At 29.1% G+C, this 21,187-nt stretch overlaps 3 protein-coding genes across 6 annotated transcripts in view; 2 read left to right on the top strand and 1 right to left on the bottom strand.

The window, feature by feature from the left end:
* The window catches only part of LOC130443175 (protein transport protein Sec16A), a 30,083-nt gene extending 9,021 nt beyond the window's left edge, over nucleotides 1–21,062 (top strand). The window contains exons 10-24 of one of the 4 annotated variants that reach the window (XM_056777691.1): nucleotides 757–942; nucleotides 999–1,161; nucleotides 2,803–3,008; nucleotides 5,445–5,558; nucleotides 8,463–8,859; nucleotides 10,402–10,645; nucleotides 10,707–10,876; nucleotides 10,939–11,106; nucleotides 13,073–13,516; nucleotides 13,577–13,775; nucleotides 14,320–14,456; nucleotides 20,064–20,267; nucleotides 20,324–20,570; nucleotides 20,639–20,829; nucleotides 20,883–21,062. In XM_056777691.1, coding sequence (XP_056633669.1) covers nucleotides 757–942; nucleotides 999–1,161; nucleotides 2,803–3,008; nucleotides 5,445–5,558; nucleotides 8,463–8,859; nucleotides 10,402–10,645; nucleotides 10,707–10,876; nucleotides 10,939–11,106; nucleotides 13,073–13,516; nucleotides 13,577–13,775; nucleotides 14,320–14,456; nucleotides 20,064–20,267; nucleotides 20,324–20,570; nucleotides 20,639–20,829; nucleotides 20,883–20,891 — 3,079 coding nt within the window. In that variant the 3' untranslated portion in view covers nucleotides 20,892–21,062. Of the gene's footprint in view, nucleotides 1–756; nucleotides 943–998; nucleotides 1,162–2,802; nucleotides 3,009–5,444; nucleotides 5,559–8,462; nucleotides 8,860–10,401; nucleotides 10,646–10,706; nucleotides 10,877–10,938; nucleotides 11,107–13,072; nucleotides 13,517–13,561; nucleotides 13,776–14,319; nucleotides 14,457–20,063; nucleotides 20,268–20,323; nucleotides 20,571–20,638; nucleotides 20,830–20,882 lie in introns of all 4 variants that reach the window. The other 3 variants (XM_056777683.1, XM_056777707.1, XM_056777699.1) reach the window with 3 other exon arrangements.
* Nucleotides 1–21,187, bottom strand: part of LOC130443215 (phosphoglycerate mutase 2-like) — a 30,355-nt gene that overhangs the window by 6,678 nt on the left and 2,490 nt on the right. The gene's annotated exons all lie outside the window — the stretch shown is intronic.
* LOC130443235 (uncharacterized) lies at nucleotides 14,483–20,053 on the top strand. The gene has a single exon (XM_056777766.1). The coding sequence runs from the start codon at nucleotides 17,681–17,683 to the stop codon at nucleotides 18,233–18,235; it is 555 nt and encodes a 184-aa protein (XP_056633744.1). The 5' UTR covers nucleotides 14,483–17,680; the 3' UTR covers nucleotides 18,236–20,053.

Genomic DNA, 21,187 nt, shown 5'->3' with positions numbered 1-21,187 from the left:
ATTCGAAAATGCGATTTTCTAAACGATATACCCTGTATATTGAAACGAATTTAAATAGATTCAATATCATTAAGAAAATCACATTTTTAGTTTGGAATAGATTTTTGCACCATCCTGTATAATTGGACATGATGTTCCTTTAAAATATCTATTATTTTTCTGGAAAAAATGTTTTTAAATCATTTCGAACTATACAGGATGTTGTATAAATTTGTTCCAAATTCCAAAATATTTTTTTAAGCTTTTAAGCTTTCGAAACAAAATCTTTAACACTATTTGAAAAAAAATTGAGATTGATCCAAATTCGGTTGAATATACAGGACACGTCATTTATAACTTCATATGTTATCTAGAAAAATAATAGATATCATCAAGGTACATATCTTGAAATCATCTCGAAGTATACAGGATGTTGTATAAATAAGTTTCAAACCAAAAATGTGATATTCTAAATGAAATACCCTGTATTTTAATCCGAAATCGTATTTATTTTTTCAAACTTCTGAAGAATTCGTTTCGTTATAGTATAAAAAAAACTGGAACAATGTGATTTTGGATCAAAATACAGGAAATCTAAAGAAAATCAATTTTTTAATTTGTAATGGGATTATACAACACCCTATATACTTCAATATGTCTCTTGAAGATATCTATTATTTTTCTAGATAACATTATTCGATAATATATATCTCAAAATAAACATTATACTGAAGTTTGTTGTTTGGTACACCCTGTATATATAATTGATTTTTATAGGGATAAAAAATACGAAAGACGTAAATATCGAGGTCGAGGATACGATGAGGATACGGATTATTACAGCGATAAAGAGAAGGATAGAAAAAATTACGAGGATAGGGATAGAAGATACGGTAGTTTGAGGAAAGACAAGGAGAAGGATAGAAGGCGAAGGGACCCCAGGGATTACTATTACTCCAATAGGTAATTGTTGGAGATGTTGGTGATTTGATAAAAAAAAATGTAAATTTTCTTTATAGATACGATGAGGAATACGAGCAAAGGTCGAGACCATCCAGTCGATCTGATTCCATGCACGATTCATATAGAGCTAGAGATAGAGACGATCGCGATAGAAGGCATAGAGATAGAGAAAAATATAGGAGTCGAAGAGATCCACGTGATGTGTATAATCCATATCAGGTAAGAAGATTTCAACACCTGTCAGATATTTGGGTTTCTTTCTTTGTTGTTAAATTTGGGTGCCGCCACTTGTCGTATTTGGGCAACAATGTTTATTATATTCGGGCATAAGCATTTATTAGATTGGACTACAGTGTTCATTAAATATCTATTAGATAGGGCTAGTTTCATTAAATATCTATTAGATAGGGCTAGTTTCATTAAATATCTATTAGATAGGGCTAGTTTCATTAAATTTAAAGACTACTGATTTTTAAAATTTGGGCTCCTCTGTTCAATCAATGTTTCGCAGAATTTTGTTATTAAATTTTGGTGCCCCCATCTGTCGAATTGGGCTACAATGTATAATATATTCAAACATAAACATTAATTAGATTGGATTACAGTGTTTATTTAAGTTGGGCGCTATGGTCAATAAATTTAGAAGGAAAAAACTATTAGTTTGGGCACCAGCTTTTATCATAGTAGGCCGTCGTTTATTACGTATTTGGGCGGTAATAAATATAAAATTGGGCACAAAAATATTTCTTTGGGGCTATTGATTTTTAAAATTTGGGCTCCTTTCTCAACTCAATTTTTCATGGAATTTTATTATTACATTTGTGCGTCCCTACCTGTCGAATTTGGGCAACATGTTTATCATATTCAAGTATAGGTTGAACAAGAATGTTTATTAAATTTGGGTGTTTTGAAAAAAATCTGTTAGTTTGAACTACAGCGTTTATTAGATATGTGCACTATTAACTATATAATTGGGCTACATTATTCTTAATGTTTGTTGGCTATCAATTACTAAATTTGTGCACATACATTTACTAGTTTGGGCAGCAATGTTTATTAAATTTAAATGTCAATCATTATGAGATCTAAAGCTATTTATTATTATATTTATTATATATGGACATTATTATTAACTTTATGCATAGACATTTATTAGATTGGGCATCGATAATAAATTTATACGTACATTATTATTAGCTTTGGGCGCCAATTATCAAATTTAGGCAAAAATATTAATCGAATTGCGTTAATTATTGAGTCGAATTACCATCATTATATTTTGATATTAGATTTGGACGCAATTAATAAGATTAGGCTCTATTGATTAATATATTTACATTCAATTATTTATTAGATATGGGTATCATCAATTGACATATTTGGTCTTTTAATAATTATAATAAATATATATAATATAAATATATTTTATTTGCACATTAATAATAATTATTTTTGGTCCCTATCAATTAATATATTTGGGTTAGGTTATTTATTTAATGTATGTACCAATTTTCATAATATTGGGCATTATTATATTTGGGCGTCATTTTTTACTAGTTTGGGCATCATTTTTCATTAGTTTTGGGCCTCCTTTTTATTAGTTACGGTCGTTATTTTATATTATTTTTGAGCGTCATTTTTATTAGTTTGGGCGTTATTTTTAATAAGTTTTGTCGTCATTTGTTATTAGTTTCGGGAATTATTTTTTAAATATTTTTGGGCGTCATTTTTATTAGTTTGGGTGTCACTGCTTATTAATTTGGGCCTTAGTTTTTATTAGTTTTGGGTACCTTTATAGAAATCTATCAGAAAGAAATTATGGAAATGAGAAAAAAAAACAGTTTTTTTTATATTAAATAGGGTTTTTCATACGATCCTTACAACCCATACTACCAACAATACCAATATTACGAGAATCTAAGGAGAACCAACCCTCAAGCTTACGCAGAATGGTACAGGAAGTACTATCAACAGGCTACCGGTCAAACAGCCCCATTTGGAGGCGAAGATAGAGCCTCGGTTCATTCTGGAAGGAGTTCCGCCAACGACGAACTTGCAAAGGATCGGTAAGTATCCCAAATTATTTCTTCTCATTTATTTTTATGTGTTTCTATTATTAGTAATTGTAATAGTTTATCAATTTAACCTTCCACGTACTAAAATTATGTTTGTTTTTAAATTATTTCCATCGATTGTCACTCATTTATCATTTCACCATTTCTACTTTGTTTTTTTTTTCCTATTTTATTTTAACATTTCATTTTATCGATTTTCATTCATTTGCATGTGATTTCATCAGTTTTTCTCAAATTTCCATGTATTTTTTCATTTTAAATGATTTTTTTCTAAAGAGTACGAGATCAATAATCGGTTACTGCACCTTGTCATTTCCACATTGACTTTGAAGCAGATTTTAGCTCCCATAAAGATTATAGTCACCCCATTCGCCAGATATATCAACTTTAGGCTTATTTCGCTTTTCCTAAAATAAAAAAACGTCGTGAAAGGAACGCGTTTTGAATCTGCGATTTCTTACTTTCGCCCTAAAATCAAAAAAGTCATAAAACGAACCCATTTTTAATCTATTGACAACTGAGACAAGGGTGCTGACAAATTTTATGGTTAAAGACTTCCCGAATAGATTTAAACGTGGGGAAAATTAGCTAGAGTAGATGTACTAGTGCGAAATTGGATTACTTATATAATAAATAATTGATACAGTATAAATTTCATTACTTTATAATCACACCTAGTATATTTATTTAGAATCGTTTAAATATATATTTGATTCGTTTTTTTCGGACTATTACACGTACTAATAATATCAAGTTTGTGACAAATGATAGTTTTATGCAGTTTTTTTATATTTGCTTGAGTAATAGTATACAGTGTGAGCGTAAATTAAGGAAACAACGTAGGTATTTTATTGTTGCAACTTTTTTATACAGAAAAATTGAACAAAAACGAATTTTGTTCTTTCAAAATAAAAACAAAATTTGATGCCGTTTTATCTGTGTATTTCTTCTTATCACACTTATCACAACGTTTCCATTTTTGCTTACACACTGTATATACTTGTCTACGATTGGGATTCACAAACGAATGTTTTGTTTGTTATTATTTAAAAATGATGTGAAAATTATGAAAAAATACGTTTTGGTATGCAAATTTGTTGATATGAAAAAAAAAATTATTCATTGTTTTCTTGATTTACCAATTTGGAAACTTTTAATTTTCTGCAACAATTCTCCTCAGCAACCTCGTTAAATATATTTTGAAAATTTGCTTCCAATACTAATAAATCCATTTGTATATTTTCAAATTGCATTTTTCATGCCCCCCGTAATCTCTTTGGTGTGAGTTGCAGAATTCTAAATGAAAAACGTAAAAACGCCAACCATCCTATTCGCCAGATTTAGCACCATGTGCTAAAAGGTAAACACTTTATTTTGGAGGAGACTTATTGTTGTTTTTGTTTACATTTTTTTAATCACAGCACGTAATTTTTCTTGTTTTATTATTTGTGAACAAAATTTGTAATTATTTTATATATAGGGTGTCCCAAAAATTTCTAGAGCTAGTAAAAATTAAAGATTTGAAAATAAAATTACAGAGGGGGCTTTTTCACATCATCTGCGCTTTGATTTGGTTTCAAACTTCGTGAATGAAACTTGTAATTGTAATATAGGGTGTCCCAAACATTTCGATAGAGAGTACATAAGGTGAAAAGTCAGATAGTTGAAAACCCCAGATAAATTACTACGAGGCGATTCTTATATCTTTTGCTTTGCGATCTGGTTTTGAAATTCATGAATGAAATTTGTAATTATTATATAGGGTGCCCCAGAAATTTCTAGGGCTAGTAAAAATGAATGATTTGAAAATAGAAATTCAGCGGAGGCTTTCTCACATCATCTACGCTGTGATTTGGTTTCAAAATTCTTGAATGAAACTTGTAATTGTTATATAGGGTGACCTAAACATTTTTGAAGCAAATAGAAAAGGTGAAAATTCAAATTAACATTTTATTGTCCTTTTAGCGTCGAAATATCATTCTAAGGACCTTCGTTTCGAAAACTATAATCTTATTTCTTTCATCATCATTCAAGGATTTGCAATAAGTAACTACATGGTGAACAAATATTGTATTATCACTTTTTGTTGATAAAAAATGAGTTTTTTTAAATATATTTGAGTTTAACATAAAATTTTGTGATAATACCAATCGTAGACGAAGGAGTAAATATAAACTGAGTGATGTTTGCTTCACAGTAAAAAGTTGTAGCTTATTTTTGTTTTATTTTCGCTTTAAATTTCACGAATATCGACGTCAATATATTTATTTACATTTTAAAATAAAATTAGTTCAAAATCGATCTGATATATAATCACAATGCTTAACGTATCGACATCACTTCACGCTTTCTTCGCTGTACACTAAGAAAAATGCATCGTTGACCGCTATATTTTATCATCTAGGTGTGCTTTATTCACTTGTTTAGGTATACAAGACAGAGTTTTTACGGTCAGATGAGCGCCTCGCAATTAGGAGGCTACTACAGGGATATGCATACGCATAGCATATCGGGAGGCCAATATGCTTTAGATACTTCTAGGTGAGCCTCATAAATATCAATCGATTTTTTTAGAAACGATGATTTGACAGAAAATTGGTTAGAAAAAGTTGAAATTTAATCAAATATGTTCTGGTTTTTTGTTTATTGAAAACCTATCTTTTGGAAAAAAAATTATTTGGTTTCGGCCTGAAATTTTATTAAAAATTCCGGTGGACACAGGGTTTTGATTTTTGATACCAATAAATCGACGAATTTTCATAAGGAAACCTGGCAATTTCCTTCATAAATAAAAAGTTCAATTTCAACTTCACCCTGTATACGCTCATAGTCCTATTTTTTGTCTACAATTTTCCTCTAATTCTTTAGTAAAAATCCTGCAAGTTTTTGTGTTTCACGTTCCGAAATTTCAACTTTTGTATTTAGATCGTCTTTTGACTTGTATATATACGAGGCGTCTTCAAAAAACACTGTGAGTGTATGTGATATCACTAATTATTTATGTCTAGTACATATCATCGTAAATTCTGCGTTTTTTTTTGTAAATTATCTCGATATATACCGAATGTATAGAAATTGAAATATTTCAAATCCTCAATATTAGTCCAAAAATATTTTTCGTACAAAAATTAATAAAATCTTCAATTGTAATATGTCGACGTAATCTTTTATCGTACCTCGTAATTTCTGCGTTTTTCTTGTAAATTATCGCGATATATACCAGGGATATAAGAAAATTTAAATTTAGAATTCTGCATTTTGATTTGAAAAAAATTTTAAGATATTTTCTGTCAGAATCATTACTTGAAATTTCTAATTATTATGTAGGGCGTTTGAAAAATTTTGGGAATGGAGTATAATACATGATAATCATGTTAGGAGCTTCAATAAGTTATAGATCTTGAAAGGTATCGAAATAAAACAGAAATCTAAAGACGATTTGAGCCCAGTATTAAAAAATCCGTTATTTTATAGAGACAACAATTTATTCTAATTTCCTACATTATTTTTATATTCGATAACCTTCTTAATGGAGCCTATTATGAAATACAGGGTGTGAAAAAAGATGGGAGAAAAGAATGAGTTAATATAAAGGTCAACTTTGAGACCCTGTATATACTAAAATATTAGGGATGGAAATTTGAAAATTTGTATGAGGTTATAGAGAGTGTCTCGTAGAATCTGTACAAATAATCGGTAACTCCGTTAAAGTTTCCTATTATGATATACAGGACGTCGAAAAAAGAGATACCAAAAAGGGAAGTTAGAATATAAAACTTTGAGACCCCGTATATCCGAAAATTTGTCAGATTATAGAGAATTTTTCGTAGAAGCTATGGAGTATGTTCATAAAAGATTCCATTAAAGGGTTTCAGAGATATTAGTAAAATAATAAGTCCATGTCAAGATCCTAAAAAAATTACTTTGAAAATATATCAGTTTAATTTAAAAAAATCACTTTGTACATAAAATAAGAGATATTAAATTTATATTTCCAACTATTAGTCGACAAGAATGGATCTACAAGGAAAATAAACGGTAACGTTCTTAAAGGCATCGAAAAAAGAGATAACTAAAATGGGAGTTAAAATATAAAAGTCAAACCCTGTATATCCGAAAATTTTGGGGGTGGAAATTTGAAAATTTGTCAGATTATAGAGAATTACTCGTAGAAGCTATGGAGTATGTTCATAAAAGTTTTTGTCAAAGGGTTTGAGAGATATTAGTAAAATAATAAGTCCATGTCAAGATCCTCAAAAAATTACTTTGAAAATATATCAGTATAATTTAAAAAAATCACTCTGTACATAAAATAAGAGATATTAAATTTATATTTCAAACTATTAGTTGAAAAGGATGAATCTACAATGAAAATAAACGGTAACGTTCTTAAAGGAACCTATTATGATATACAGGGCATCGAAAAAAGAGATAACTAAAATGGGAGTTATAATATAAATGTCAAATTTGAGACCCTGTAAATCCGAAAATTTTGGGGGTGGAAATTTGAAAATTTGTCACATTATAGAGAATTTCTTGTAGAAGCTATGGAGTATGTTCATAAAAGTTTTTGTCGAAGGGTTTGAGAGATATTAGTAAAATAATAAGTCCATGTCAAGATCCTCAAAAAATTACTTTGAAAATATATCAGTTTAATTTAAAAAAATCACACTGTACAAAAAATAAGAGATATTAAATTTATTTTTCCAACTATTAGTCGAAAAGAATGGATCTATTATGATATACAGGGCGTCAAAAAAAGAGATAATTAAAATGGGAGTTAAACTATGAAAGTCAACTTTCAAACCTTGTATATCCGAAAATTTTTGGGGGGGAAATTTGAAAATTTGTCAGATTATAGGGAATTTCTCGTAGAATCTATACAAACACTTGGTAACGCCCTTAAAGGAACCTCCTAGTGCGTCAAAAGTGATACCAATATATAAGTTTAAAGATAAAAGTCCACATCTTGTATATTCGAAAATAATTGTGTTGATAATTACAAATTCTATAGATAATTTTCATATTTCGCCATCCCGCGAATTGTTATCTCACATGGAACGTATCACATATACAAGGGGCGATCGAAAAAATGTTGTAATTAAATGGAATAAAAAGAAGAAATATATAATGGAATTTTGATAATGACACGTGTCTAAAACGCTGTAAAAAGATGGATTGTTTGCTACAAAACATTTTATTAATTTTACTTTGATGTTTTCGAAAAAATTTATTCAGTAAATCATTTGAATTCGAGGGTGCTAACACAAAATCAAAGCAATTGCATGCCGCTTTATTGCTTACAGTTCATTTCATCGGTTAATGGAACAATTTTATATGAATTATCAAATTTTTTTTGCTCCCAATTTTAATTTTTTTTTTATACACGTATTATATCTAACCTAATTTAACCGTATGTTTCTATTATTTAAATGATTCGTGTAGTTATTCACGTCCATTCGATCAAACGGATTCTTCTATAAACCTCGAAGATACGACTTTGGCTTCTCAACGGTTAACCCCCGCCAAATTCGCGACTGCGCACATTAAAGCTTCCATAAGATCCGGTAAATTACTGCGCATCCTACCCCATTACCCCATGGACGGACAATCTGCCACCGTGGAAATTTGTAACACCCAATCGTTTTTGGTTAACGACGAGGAATTCAAAGAGATGAGTCAATTCCCGGGTCCTCTGGTGAAAGGTGTTACTCACAAGAAGACGATCATCGAATATTGCGAAAATAAAATTAGAAACGCCATTACAGGACAGAAGATACAAGATGTCGATAGTTATATTTTGATGTGGGAATTATTGATATTGTTGATTAGGCAAAATGGGGTGAGATTTTTGTTTATTACGGGGACCCAATAATAACCGGATGACATCTAACGAAAATCGTTCGAATTTGAAAATTTTCCAGTGAAATAAACTAAATTTCTATTAAAACAATTTTTTTTGGTGGAATTAAACGGATTTTTAGTGATTTTTAATATAAAAGTTCAGCTGTATGTTATTGCTGACGCCACCTAGTTAAAATATTTCGTAATTGGAGAATTTTTCGTTAAATAAACTGAATTTTTACTGCCAACATTTTTTTTTGGTGGAATATATGGGTTTCGAGTGATTTTTGTTGCACGAGCTCAACTATACGTTATAAATAATGCCATATAGTGAAATTTGTTCGGAACTGGAAGATATCGAGTCAAATATAATGAAATTTTTCTTATATTTTTTTTTTGGTGGAATTTAACGGTTTTTTAGTAAATTTCAAAATAGGAGCTTAGCTGTACGTTATAACTGACTCCATCTATCGAAAATGTTTGGAAATTGCAAATTATTGAGTCAATTAAACTGAATTTTTTCTTCAAACAATTTTTTTGGTGGAATTTTAAGGTTTTTATGAGATATCCATTATACGAGCTCGGATATACATTGTGACTGACACCATCTAGAGAAAATATTCCGGAATTGGAAATTTTTGAGTCGAATAAACTGAATTTTTACTGAACCATTTTTATTTGTTGGAATTTCAAGTTTTTTATGGAATTTTTATAATAAAGCCTCAACTGTACGCCCTATCCTATCACACACCCTTAATTGAACACTTTCTTGTACCATTTCAGTTCAAGTATAAGCGAAATCATTATAGTTGACTCCATCTAGCGAAAATCGTTGGAACTTTTGAATTCTGGAGTTAATTTGGAGAAATAAATTCAATTTTCAGTTTGAACTTGTGTATTTTAGAGTCAAATTTGAAAATTTTTTACTCTAATAATTTTTTTTTCTAGAAAACCATGGATATTAAGTAATTTTTATTATAAATGCCCCTCGATATCCACACAACCATGTTCCGACAATAGTTTTTGGATACAAATAGCAAGCTTACGTGCCTGACTTAGTCTGTTGTGATTTTTTCATTTATCTGTCATTTCTCACAGTGGAAACACCAATGGCACGAACGTATTAGTTGTAATGGAGAAAGAAACGAAATAATTTCGATTATTTTTGGGTCTTCCCTCGTACGTAAGGAGTCGATTAGAAGGAAAAGTGGCTTTTTAGAACTGTGTTTACTTATTATTCGCATTCGATTTAAAAAAAAAACTTTTTTTTAAATTGGCATGATGGAAAATAAAAAATTCCAACTTCTTACAATTTCGGACAACCTATATATATATATATATATATATATATTTTATTACAGTTTCTTATGTCATTGTTTAACTTTTATGAAAATAATTATAAAAAAATCGAGAAAAAGTTACGTAAATATTATTCTACGAGTGCTAGTATTTTTATGTTCACCAAATCAGTAATCGAAAAGTCACTTTTTCTTTATGCAGACCTCGTATAAACAAAAATTTGTTATTAATTCATTTATAGATGGTAGTGGGCGCTGATATCGCCGAACTTTTGTTAAAGAACAAAAGAGAAATTCCCGTTCCTCGTCCTTCTTCTGCAACATCTAATTTGAGTAGCAACAATGGCGAACTTAATCCTTCTTCCGAATCCGGTAATCAACACAAATCCGATTTAACGGGTAGTTTAATATCCGTTATGAAAGAAGAAGAAATTACTAATAAATTTAGAGATTTTCTTTTGTACGGATCTGGTCAGGAAGCTCTAGGTAAACAATGACCTTAAAGTTTGAGGCTTCAAACATGGTTTTAATTCGAATTTCGTTACAGAATGGGCGATGAAGCACAGTTTATGGGGACACGCGTTATTTTTGGCTAGTAAATTAGATAAAAGGACCTATGCGAATGTCATGATGAGGTTCGCAAATGGTTTAACGATGAACGATCCACTCCAAACTTTATACCAATTACTGTCTGGTAAAATGCCAGCTGCAGTAACGGCAAGTTTTATTTTTTATTTACGCCCTAGTGGAAATTTATGATTTTTTTACATTTTTTTCAGTGTATTTCCGATGAAAAATGGGGTGATTGGCGTCCCCATTTGGCGATGATTTTATCCAATTCCTCCCAACGTCCGGAACTTAATTGTAAAGCTATAACTTCTATGGGGGATACTTTGAGGCATAGGGGAAATTTGTATGGGGCGCAGTTTTGTTATTTGATGGCGGAGGTAAGTGAAAAAATTTATTTTTGTTTTAAAAAAATATTAAGTTCGTTTAAAAAAATTTATTAACCAAAATAATCAAAACATCGAGGTTATAATTTAAAGGGATCCTTTGAAGGGATATATCTACAAGGGAAATAATCGGTAATGTCCTTAGAAGACTCTATTATAAGATACAGGGCGTCAAAAAAGTGATACCTCAAAATTGGAAATGAAAAATAAACATACAATTTGACATCCTGTATATCCGAAAAATTTAGGAGTGGAAATTGGAAAATGTATCAAATTATGCAGAATTCCTTTTATGATTCATAGGGCATACTCATAAAAACTTTTGTTGAAGGGTTTAGAACACATTAGCAGAATAATAGGACCATGTCATGATATTCAAAAAATTACTGGAAAATACATGAGTTTATTTAAAAAATCATACTGTACAGAAAATAAGAGATATTGATCTTATATTTTGAACAATTATTCCAAAAGGATATATCTTTAAGGAAACAAATCAGTAATGTCTATTCTATTATAAGATACAGAGCGTCAAAAAAGTGATACCTCAAAATTGGAAATGAAAAATAAACATACAATTTGACATCCTGTATATCCGAAAAATTTAGGGGTGGAAATTGGAAAATGTATCAAATTATGCAGAATTCCTTTTAGGATCCATAGGGCATACTCATGAAAACTTTTGTTGAAGGGTTTAAAAGACATTAGTAGAATAATAGGGGCCTTATCATATTCAAAATACATAAGTTCATTTAAAAAATCATACTGTACAGAGAAGGAGAGATATTGAGCTTAAATTTTAAATTATTTTTCAAAAAGGATAAATCTATGAGGAAAATAATTGTTAGTGTCCTTAAAGGAACTAGTTATGAGATATAGGGCCTCAAAAAACCGTTCTTTCAAGATAGGGTGTTAAAAAGTGAAGGTCAATTTTTAAAACCCTGTATATTATAACATTAAGGGGATAGAAATTTCAAAATTTATCAAATTATAGAGAATTTATTGTAGGATCCTCGCAGTATACTAATATAAGTTTTAATTTTAGGGTTCGAGATATTCGAGTAAAATATTATGATTTTAAAAAAATTAATCGAAAAGTCTCTTAATACAAAATATGATCTAATATTTTAGAAAACTACCCCCAAAGGAAGTGTCTACAAGGGAAAAAATTAGTAACCTCATTAAAATCATTTATTATATATACATAGGATGTGACAAAAGTAATATTGCATAATGAATAAAAATTTTAAAAATTAAAAATTCTATAGATACTTTTATTCTAAATTCATAGAATATACTCATAATTCTTTTGGCTGAAGCTTAGGAGGAATATAAATAAAATAAGAGGACCTTATTATGATCTAAGAAAAAATTCAAAAAGTTCAAAAAAATCACCCAAATCATAATAATGGATATATTAATCTCAAATTTTAGATAAATGGTCCGTAAGGAAATATCTACAAGGAAAAAATTAGTTACCTTCTTATCAAAATCATTTATTATATATAGGATGTCACAAAAAAATAAAGATCAACTTTGAAACCCTGTATATTCGAAAATAATTATCTTAGAAATTTTGAAAATTACAAATTTTATAGATAATTTTATTCTAAATCCATAATATGAATGAAATAAGAGGACCTTGAAATGATCTAAAAAAAGTTGTACAAAAAATGAAACTGTTTTTTTTTAAATCACCCAAATTAAAATAATGGAGATATTGATCTTAAATTTTAGAAAAATTGTTTTAAAAGATTTATCTCAAGAAAAAAATTAGTAACCTTATAATTAAAGTCATTTATTATATATAGATGTCACAAAAGTAATATCGCATAATGAAAGAAATAAAGTTAAACTTTGAAACCCTGTATATTCGAAAATAATTAAAAATATAAATATATATATATCAATAAATTTTCGTCAAATGATCCAAATTTCATTTGAATATTATGCATTTTAGGTTGGTTTTGGAAAATACGACGATCCCGAAACACGCCTAGTACTACTAGGTGCAAATCACTCAAAACCTTACCCCAATTTTCCATCAAACGAAAGCATACATATGACTGAAATATACGAATACGCGTGTGGTTTAAACGACCCCGATTTCTTCATACCACATTTCCAGGTTTACAAATTCCTTTTGGCGACTAGATTAGTCGATCGGGGTCTTGTGGAAAAATCTTTGGCTTATTTAGAAAAAATATCGTCGTTAGTAGTTTCAAATCCTTCATTAGTGGACGCTACTTTCGTCGATAACGTTTACAATTTAGCAGACAGATTGAAGTTTTACGATCTGGTTGGAGAAGTTGAGGACGAATCCGAATTTGGGGGTATATTGGAAACCAACAGACCAGATAATTCTTGGTTGAGAGATCTGAAAGCCGTTCAAAACGATTTCCATGTAAGCCGAAATATCGTCGCTGGTTAATCATTTCGGTTTAAATAGTATCTCACGTTTCAGGCTGGATTAATCCATCATCAGAGCATGCCAGTTCTACCGGTTTACACTAATGCCAACGATCAAGATAATTACGAGCAAGGTGTGGTGGAATACCAACAACAACAGTATGAATATGACGTACCGCAACAGTCCTGGCAACAGAATCAGCAACCGGGGCAGGAATACCAAGAGCAGCAGCAGCAGCAACCACAACAAACCGGTGTGTATAGTAAGATTTTTTTTTAAATAAATAATTACTTGTGGGTCAGATTTGGGTAATACAGCTCATTTTTTAACCGATTTTGGAGTATAAAAAACTAATTATTCAAAATTAAGAATAAAGTTTCATATAATTGTAAAGAAAATTTTTGAAAATTTCCAGATTAGGTAATTATATGTTGAATCTATGGGGTATATTTTTAAGAGTTTTTGTTAAAGTGTTTCAAAGATATCTGTAAATTATAATTTTTGGAAAAACTTGAAAAATACATTATTTTGTTTGAAAATTCGTACCGGTTAGAATAGTAAGATAATAGAGATTGTATTTCAAACAACCATTCCTGAAGGATGTATCTACAAGAAAAATAATCGATACCGTCCTACAAGAAACCTATTATGAGATACAGGGTGTCAAAAAAGTGATACAAATTGGTAGTTGAAAAATGTTAATATAGTGAGATACAGGGTGTTGAACTAACAATATTATATCTGATGAAAATTTATAGTATCTATCGTATACGTAGAATTTTTATTTGAAATTGTAGACTTTTCCCAAAATCAATATCAAGACCCGAACAGCTACTGGACGAATCAACAACAGCAATGGGGTGATCAATTGAATCAATACAGTCAAGAAAATTCTGATCAGCAAACTTTATACAATTCTAACCCTCAAGAAGAGGTAGGATATTATTGAATTTATTTATATATTTTTGCTTTCATAGTTAGTTTTATTGAAAATTAATGAAAAATAATTTTTTTTAAACTTTATGCATGATTAATTTCATATTATTTGCATGTACTTTCATATCTATCTAGCTTAGCTTCAATCAAATTCATTTTTATCTTGAGACACTAACTTATCAATAGGGATTTGATCAATAAAAGTTATATTATCTCTTTTTTTATTTTCGAAAAATGATCAAAATGACTTTAAGATAAACGAAATATACTTTTCATTATTTGAAAAATCTTCATGAAAATAAAGAAAATATTCATAAAAGTATAAAGGCTAAACTAGAATTTCAAATAAACCACATTATACTCACTATTATTTTTGGTTTTGATTATATATTTTAGCTTCTCAAAGAGGTTAACACAATAGTTATTTTTTTTACTTGAAATTAGAGAAAATATAATGAAAAACTGCAATTTTTCACAGATGGATTATAACTAGTTTTAAAAAAACACTAAATCCATTCAAACACTTGTCTATTATCACCCATTCAATTTATTTCAAAAGTTCTGTATTAAAAAAATACCCCGCACATATCATTTAGGACCACGACGGCCCTGTTTATTTTACAAAGCGAAGTGAGAAAACGAAGTTGCATTTTACTTAGTTTTTATTATTTTTTTCATTGTTTTGGTGAATAAAATCTATATTTTGATCCATTTAATTATCCAAAATTGAACGATAAAAAGAGTCATGTTAAAAAATTCGCGTAAACAAATTTAAATTGTTAAAATAGTCACTAAAATCACTTTAATATTCCTGTATTTATTCTCCACCGTGTATAAATAATTCACACAACAATTTTTCTATTAAAACATTGAACAAAATCATGCAATTGCGAGGTTACTTAATCCGCCATATTTGTTTTTGTATATGGAGAGGTAATTTGTTATTTAGATGAAGAAATACGAAAAAACAAAACACTTCAAATACCAGTTAAAAGCTTTTAAACACAAAATTTTAGTTTATATATAAATCATTCGCACTATAATTTTTCCACAAAAACATGAAATTTCGGAACCAAATCCGCCATTATTGCTAATTAACACTGTTGATTGGAATAAACGAGAAAAATCTTGTTTACATCAGCTGTAAACGCCTACTTAACATTAACTACTACTTGACGTTTCATTACAATTACAGGTTAGATCACAGAAATGTGTTAATTTTTACGCGCGGCAAATTTGAATTCGATAAAAAACTTTCTATAATCAATATTTTTATTCACAATTCAATAAATACTGAAATATCCGTATTTATTTATTAATTTTTCGAAAAATCTTTTTTTTTTTTTATTAGAAAATTCAATATTTTGAACTATAATAAATATTTGTCGCATTTATTATTGAAGTTATGTCAAATTATGTCACTTTAAATTACGTCACGGTTAAAATTATAATATTTTTTTACACGCAGAAAAAAGATTTCTAAATTTATTGAAATAATTTCCATTAAACAACACTGCCTAACATAAAATAATGGTCTACTAATAATTGTTATTGTTTGTAAATAATATTCTCAACACAATTTACACGCATAAAAAAGTTTTGTTAATTTGATAAAATATTTTAATTAAACTACACTGCTGGCCATAAAAATTAGGGTCTACTAGTAATTGTTATAGATTGTAAATAAAATATAATGAATTTTACACGCAGAAAAAAGATTTCTAAATTTATTGAAATAATTTTCATTAAACAACACTGCCTAACATAAAATAATGGTGTATTAATAATTGTTATTGCTTGTAAATAATATTCTCAACACAATTTACACGCATAAAAAAGTTTTGTTAATTTGATAAAATATTTTAATTAAACTACACTGCTGGCCATAAAAATTAGGGTCTACTAGTAATTGTTATAGATTGTAAATAAAATATGATGAATTTTACACGCAGAAAAAAGATTTCTAAATTTATTGAAATAATTTTCATTAAACAACACTGCCTAACATAAAATAATGGTGTATTAATAATTGTTATTGCTTGTAAATAATATTCTCAACACAATTTACACGCATAAAAAAGTTTTGTTAATTTGATAAAATATTTTAATTAAACTACACTGCCGGCCATAAAAATTAAGGTCTACTAGTAATTGTTATAGATTGAAAATAAAATATAATGAATTTTACACGCAGAAAAAAGAATTCTAAATTTATTGAAATAATTTTCATTAAACAACACTGCCTAACATAAAATAATGGTGTATTAATAATTGTTATTGCTTGTAAATAATATTCTCAACACAATTTACACGCATAAAAAAGTTTTGTTAATTTGATAAAATATTTTAATTAAACTACACTGCCGGCCATAAAAATTAAGGTCTACTAGTAATTGTTATAGATTGAAAATAAAATATAATGAATTTTACACGCAGAAAAAAGAATTCTAAATTTATTGAAATAATTTTCATTAAACAACACTGCCTAACATAAAATAATGGTGTATTAATAATTGTTATTGCTTGTAAATAATATTCTCAACACAATTTACACGCATAAAAAAGTTTTGTTAATTTGATAAAATATTTTAATTAAACTACACTGCCGGCCATAAAAATTAGGGTCTACTAGTAATTGTTATAGATTGGAAATAAAATATAATGAATTTTACATGCAGAAAAAAGATTTCTAAATTTATTGAAATAATTTCCATTAAACAACACTGCCTAGCATAAAATAAGGGTCTACTAATAATTGTTATTGTTTGTAAATAATATTCCTAACGAAATGTAAGGAATTTATACTGCCGCACATAAAATTAAGGTGTACTAATAATTTCTGTAGTATATGATATATAACAAATTTATATAAATATGGTACAGGGTGGCTCTAATATATTGTATACCATCTGTGATCGATTGTAGTATGTTTTGTGACGTCATAACATTCTACAAACGCAATTTTTTTTGTCTAATTTGCTTTTGTGATGGTTTTTTTTTGCTCGCGGGACGCAGCCGTCGAAGGTAGAGACAGACGTACCCGAAGTAAGTACACCACTGACGGTACAAGTGGCAAATTCGTTGCGCAAAAGATTAACGTCAACGAAAAACTGTCAACTACCCCCTGATGACGTCATCGAATTGAAAAAGTTATATACGGACAAAAAGAGTAGCGCGGATTCGGTGAGTTACGCGAGGAGTTCGTCGCGCGAAAGTTCCGATATGGAAGTTGAAACTTACATAGGTAGACGCAGACAGAAGAACGTTTCCTATCGAGATGAAGAAAAATCACATTTGATTTGTTACAGAGATAATACGAAAATTATAACTATTAAAAATGATTCTAGACATGCTAAATACAACACTTTCGATATGAAATGCGATCAAAAAGGCAAAATGATCAAATATAAATCTCTGGATATACCGGACGTGAATAAAACTGCCTGTAACAAAAATAAAGTATCCGTATCGTCGGAAAATATCGGAAAAATAACTAGAAAAAAATACAAGCACGATATTATCACCGATACGGTAGACGCTTGGGCTAAAAAGGGAAGCAAATACACTTTTTCTAATATTAAAAATTCCATTTTCAAAAACGGCGTCGAAAAAGAAAAAAACGTCGTATTTAAACCGTTAATATTCGGCGGGACGTATCCCATTGATTTGCCGACTTTCGATAATAAACTCGAAATTAAAACTAACGGGGATGATAAAAAACAACAAATTAGAAAGTACGGCCCTGCGCGTACCTTCGATATCGATCAACCTATATAATAAAAAAAATTTCAACTTCAAAATTCAGGTAACGAGAAATAGCAAAATCGCCCCCGTATTTTTATTGTGAACAAATATTGGTATTCAAATCGAAAATATTACCGGTGAAACCGTCATTGCTTCTTGAATGACGTCACCAAGTGAGGTTATGTGTTAATGACAGTAATTTTACGAGATTTTCCTATTATATTATGGGTTAAACTAACAAAAAAATATATCTCAATTTTTTTTTTATTTTGATTGTTCAAAAGCACAAAGACAGCTTGTGACGTTAATTTTAATATTATTAATGTTGATAATTAAAAGTAAACCGCCATTTTGCTATCTAGTTATAAAAATGTATATATTTTCTTTTCAATAATGAGAGGTATTTATATATTAGTATCATTTATTGTGTTGTATAGAAATCGTTTATTTTTCCAACACACCTCGTATATCAATTGATCTTCGTGTTATAAAATTATAATAATCCATTTTGACTTTCTCAAAAAAAATTTTTTTTCGAAACTAGAAAGCACGCGTAAAATTTTTTTCGTAACGAAAAAAGTGTGATTGTTGAAACTGTTAACACAAAATAAATGTTATATAATAGAGAAAAAATTTCCCAAGATTATTACACTCAAACATATAATCAACAATTCCAAATAAATTTGTGTTCACCCTGTATATAAAAAAATAACGTAATACGTTATATGTAAATTATTCTGAATGCACTTCCAGAAGGTAAAATTGCTTCTCTGAAATTTTGATGGGGTTAATCCGATCCTGTACCGAAACTTTACCAATAGGGTAAATGGTCATGGCCATATACGATTCTTTAGGAATTTATAGGCAACTGCGATTAGTTGATATTTGATTCGTATAACTTTAAATGTTGTTAATACCCCGTACATGGGGATTTGAATTACTTAAAACTAGGTTATTCAGTTTTTTAAATTTTGTATTTATCACAAAAAATACCAAATTTGTATTGAAATTTGGTGATAATTGTTTAAAAATAATTATTAAAAGAACTAAAATTATTATATAACTGAATTCAGGTCTATGAAGACAGAAAATTATGAAATTTTCACCAAAAACGTTCTAAATTTGATAAAAATATATTTCTGAGTTGAAACTTACGATCAGCTGATCTATGTGATCCAGCTAGAGGTTTTAAAGCCAATTAAGGATCTATAAAAGACGTTTGACTGGGATAACTACTTACCTAGACGCTTTTTTTTTGTTCTACAAGCGCCACAACAAATTTAATAGGAATAAAATTTCAAAAATATACAAATAAACATTTATGCAGGGTTAAACAAAATTCTACAAGTTATAATATGGTAAATAGTCATCAAGTGGATAAAAAAATCATAGTTTTCAGTTGATTTTTAAAAATATTACACATTTACAACGTTTTTGGTTCATTTTAACACAATTTTAATAAATTATTTCTTATATAATAATCTTATAGATATTTTTTCTCTATTTTAGTTATAAATGTTGTATAAAATAGTAAATAGTCTAGTTATTGTTAAAAGGGAAATAAGGGGTGGGAAGAAACACGTTTATTTTTTGTGAATTTACAGCTTGTATCTTTTTATGTTTAATAAAAGTGTGGCAAAGAATGTCTGCTTGTTTAAATCATAACCTATATTTCAAAATATAGAAAATCGTGCTAAAAAAATTATAATCCATCCGTTATTCTAAACAATCATGATTTTTTAAGAGCATTTGATCTGATTAAGAACAAGGTATAATACTATGATATAAAAAGAATTTTTCAATAAAAAAAATAGTCGTCGATGTATAGTATAGTAAATTGTCGCTCTGTACTGTTTCTCAGGAAAAACCTCAACCATCAATCACCCTCCCCAATCAAGCGGACACCAACAAAGATAAACCGGAGAAACCTGAAGAACCGAAACAACAACCTCAACCAACCGTTCAAGAAAAAACCCAAAGTACTGGCTGGTTTGGCGGTATATTCAGTAAACTGGCTTTAAAACCGAAAAATCAAATGAAGTTACCCGAAGATAAGAACCCGAAGGTGAATAATTTCGTTAATACCGATTTACCCTCGTATTAATTTTTGATTTAAAATAGATCGTATGGGACCAGGATAAAAAACGTTGGGTGAATATAGACGACGATACCAACGATGCCGCTAACGAATTCAAACCACCCCCGAAACTATCGGAATTGATGCCTAAAATAGCCCAACAATCGATTTCTACCCCTGCGGCTTTCGATCTCGATAAGACACTTACCAGTAGCAACCAGGGAGTAACTAGTACGAATTCAATAGAGGCGCAGCCTCAAGCTAATATATTTAAATTGCAGAGAAGTAGAAGTGAGTGAATTTGATAAATATCGAATTTATTTCGTTTTTTTTTCTCAATGGTTTTGTTGTTGTTGCAGATTTGAAAAAATCATATGTAGATATTTTTAATCCTAATGGAAATTCCGGACCGACTTCGCTTCCTCTTCCTACGCAATCTATTTCTGGAGTACCTCAAATGAATTTTTTTGTACCGCAACAGGTTACAGATCCCAATGCGCCCATTGATTTCCTCACTCCAGGTGGGGTACCTCATGTAGGAGAAACTCAGGTAAACTAAAATGATTTTTTTGGGATGTATCTAGTTTTTTTTCGTTTTTTCAGCAACAATAATCGATTCGTTAATGAGGTGTTAGAATTGTTAAACGAATAGGTGTGAATGTTATAATTTGATGTAATTTTTAATCGATTTGATCCTGTGATCATTAGGAATTTTTATTATATGAATATATATAGAGACAATATTGTTTATAGGATAAGGGAATAAAAGATATACATGCATAGTCGTTCATTTTTATTATTTCCCTTTAAAAATCCTTTTTATTCCTTTATTGATGAGAAATTTCGATTCTATTCGATTAATTTAATATCGAAAACGGAAATAACAATATATCATCTGATGGTGGGTT

This window comes from Diorhabda sublineata, chromosome 1 (assembly GCF_026230105.1).
Source record: "Diorhabda sublineata isolate icDioSubl1.1 chromosome 1, icDioSubl1.1, whole genome shotgun sequence".
Taxonomy (NCBI): Eukaryota; Metazoa; Arthropoda; class Insecta; order Coleoptera; family Chrysomelidae; genus Diorhabda; species Diorhabda sublineata.
This window is presented reverse-complemented; position numbering and strand designations above follow the sequence as displayed.

Coding starts and splice junctions, on each gene's coding strand:
- LOC130443235 (XM_056777766.1), top strand. CDS start 17,681: ATGGAAGTTGAAACTTACATAGGTAGACGCAGACAGAAGAACGTTTCC.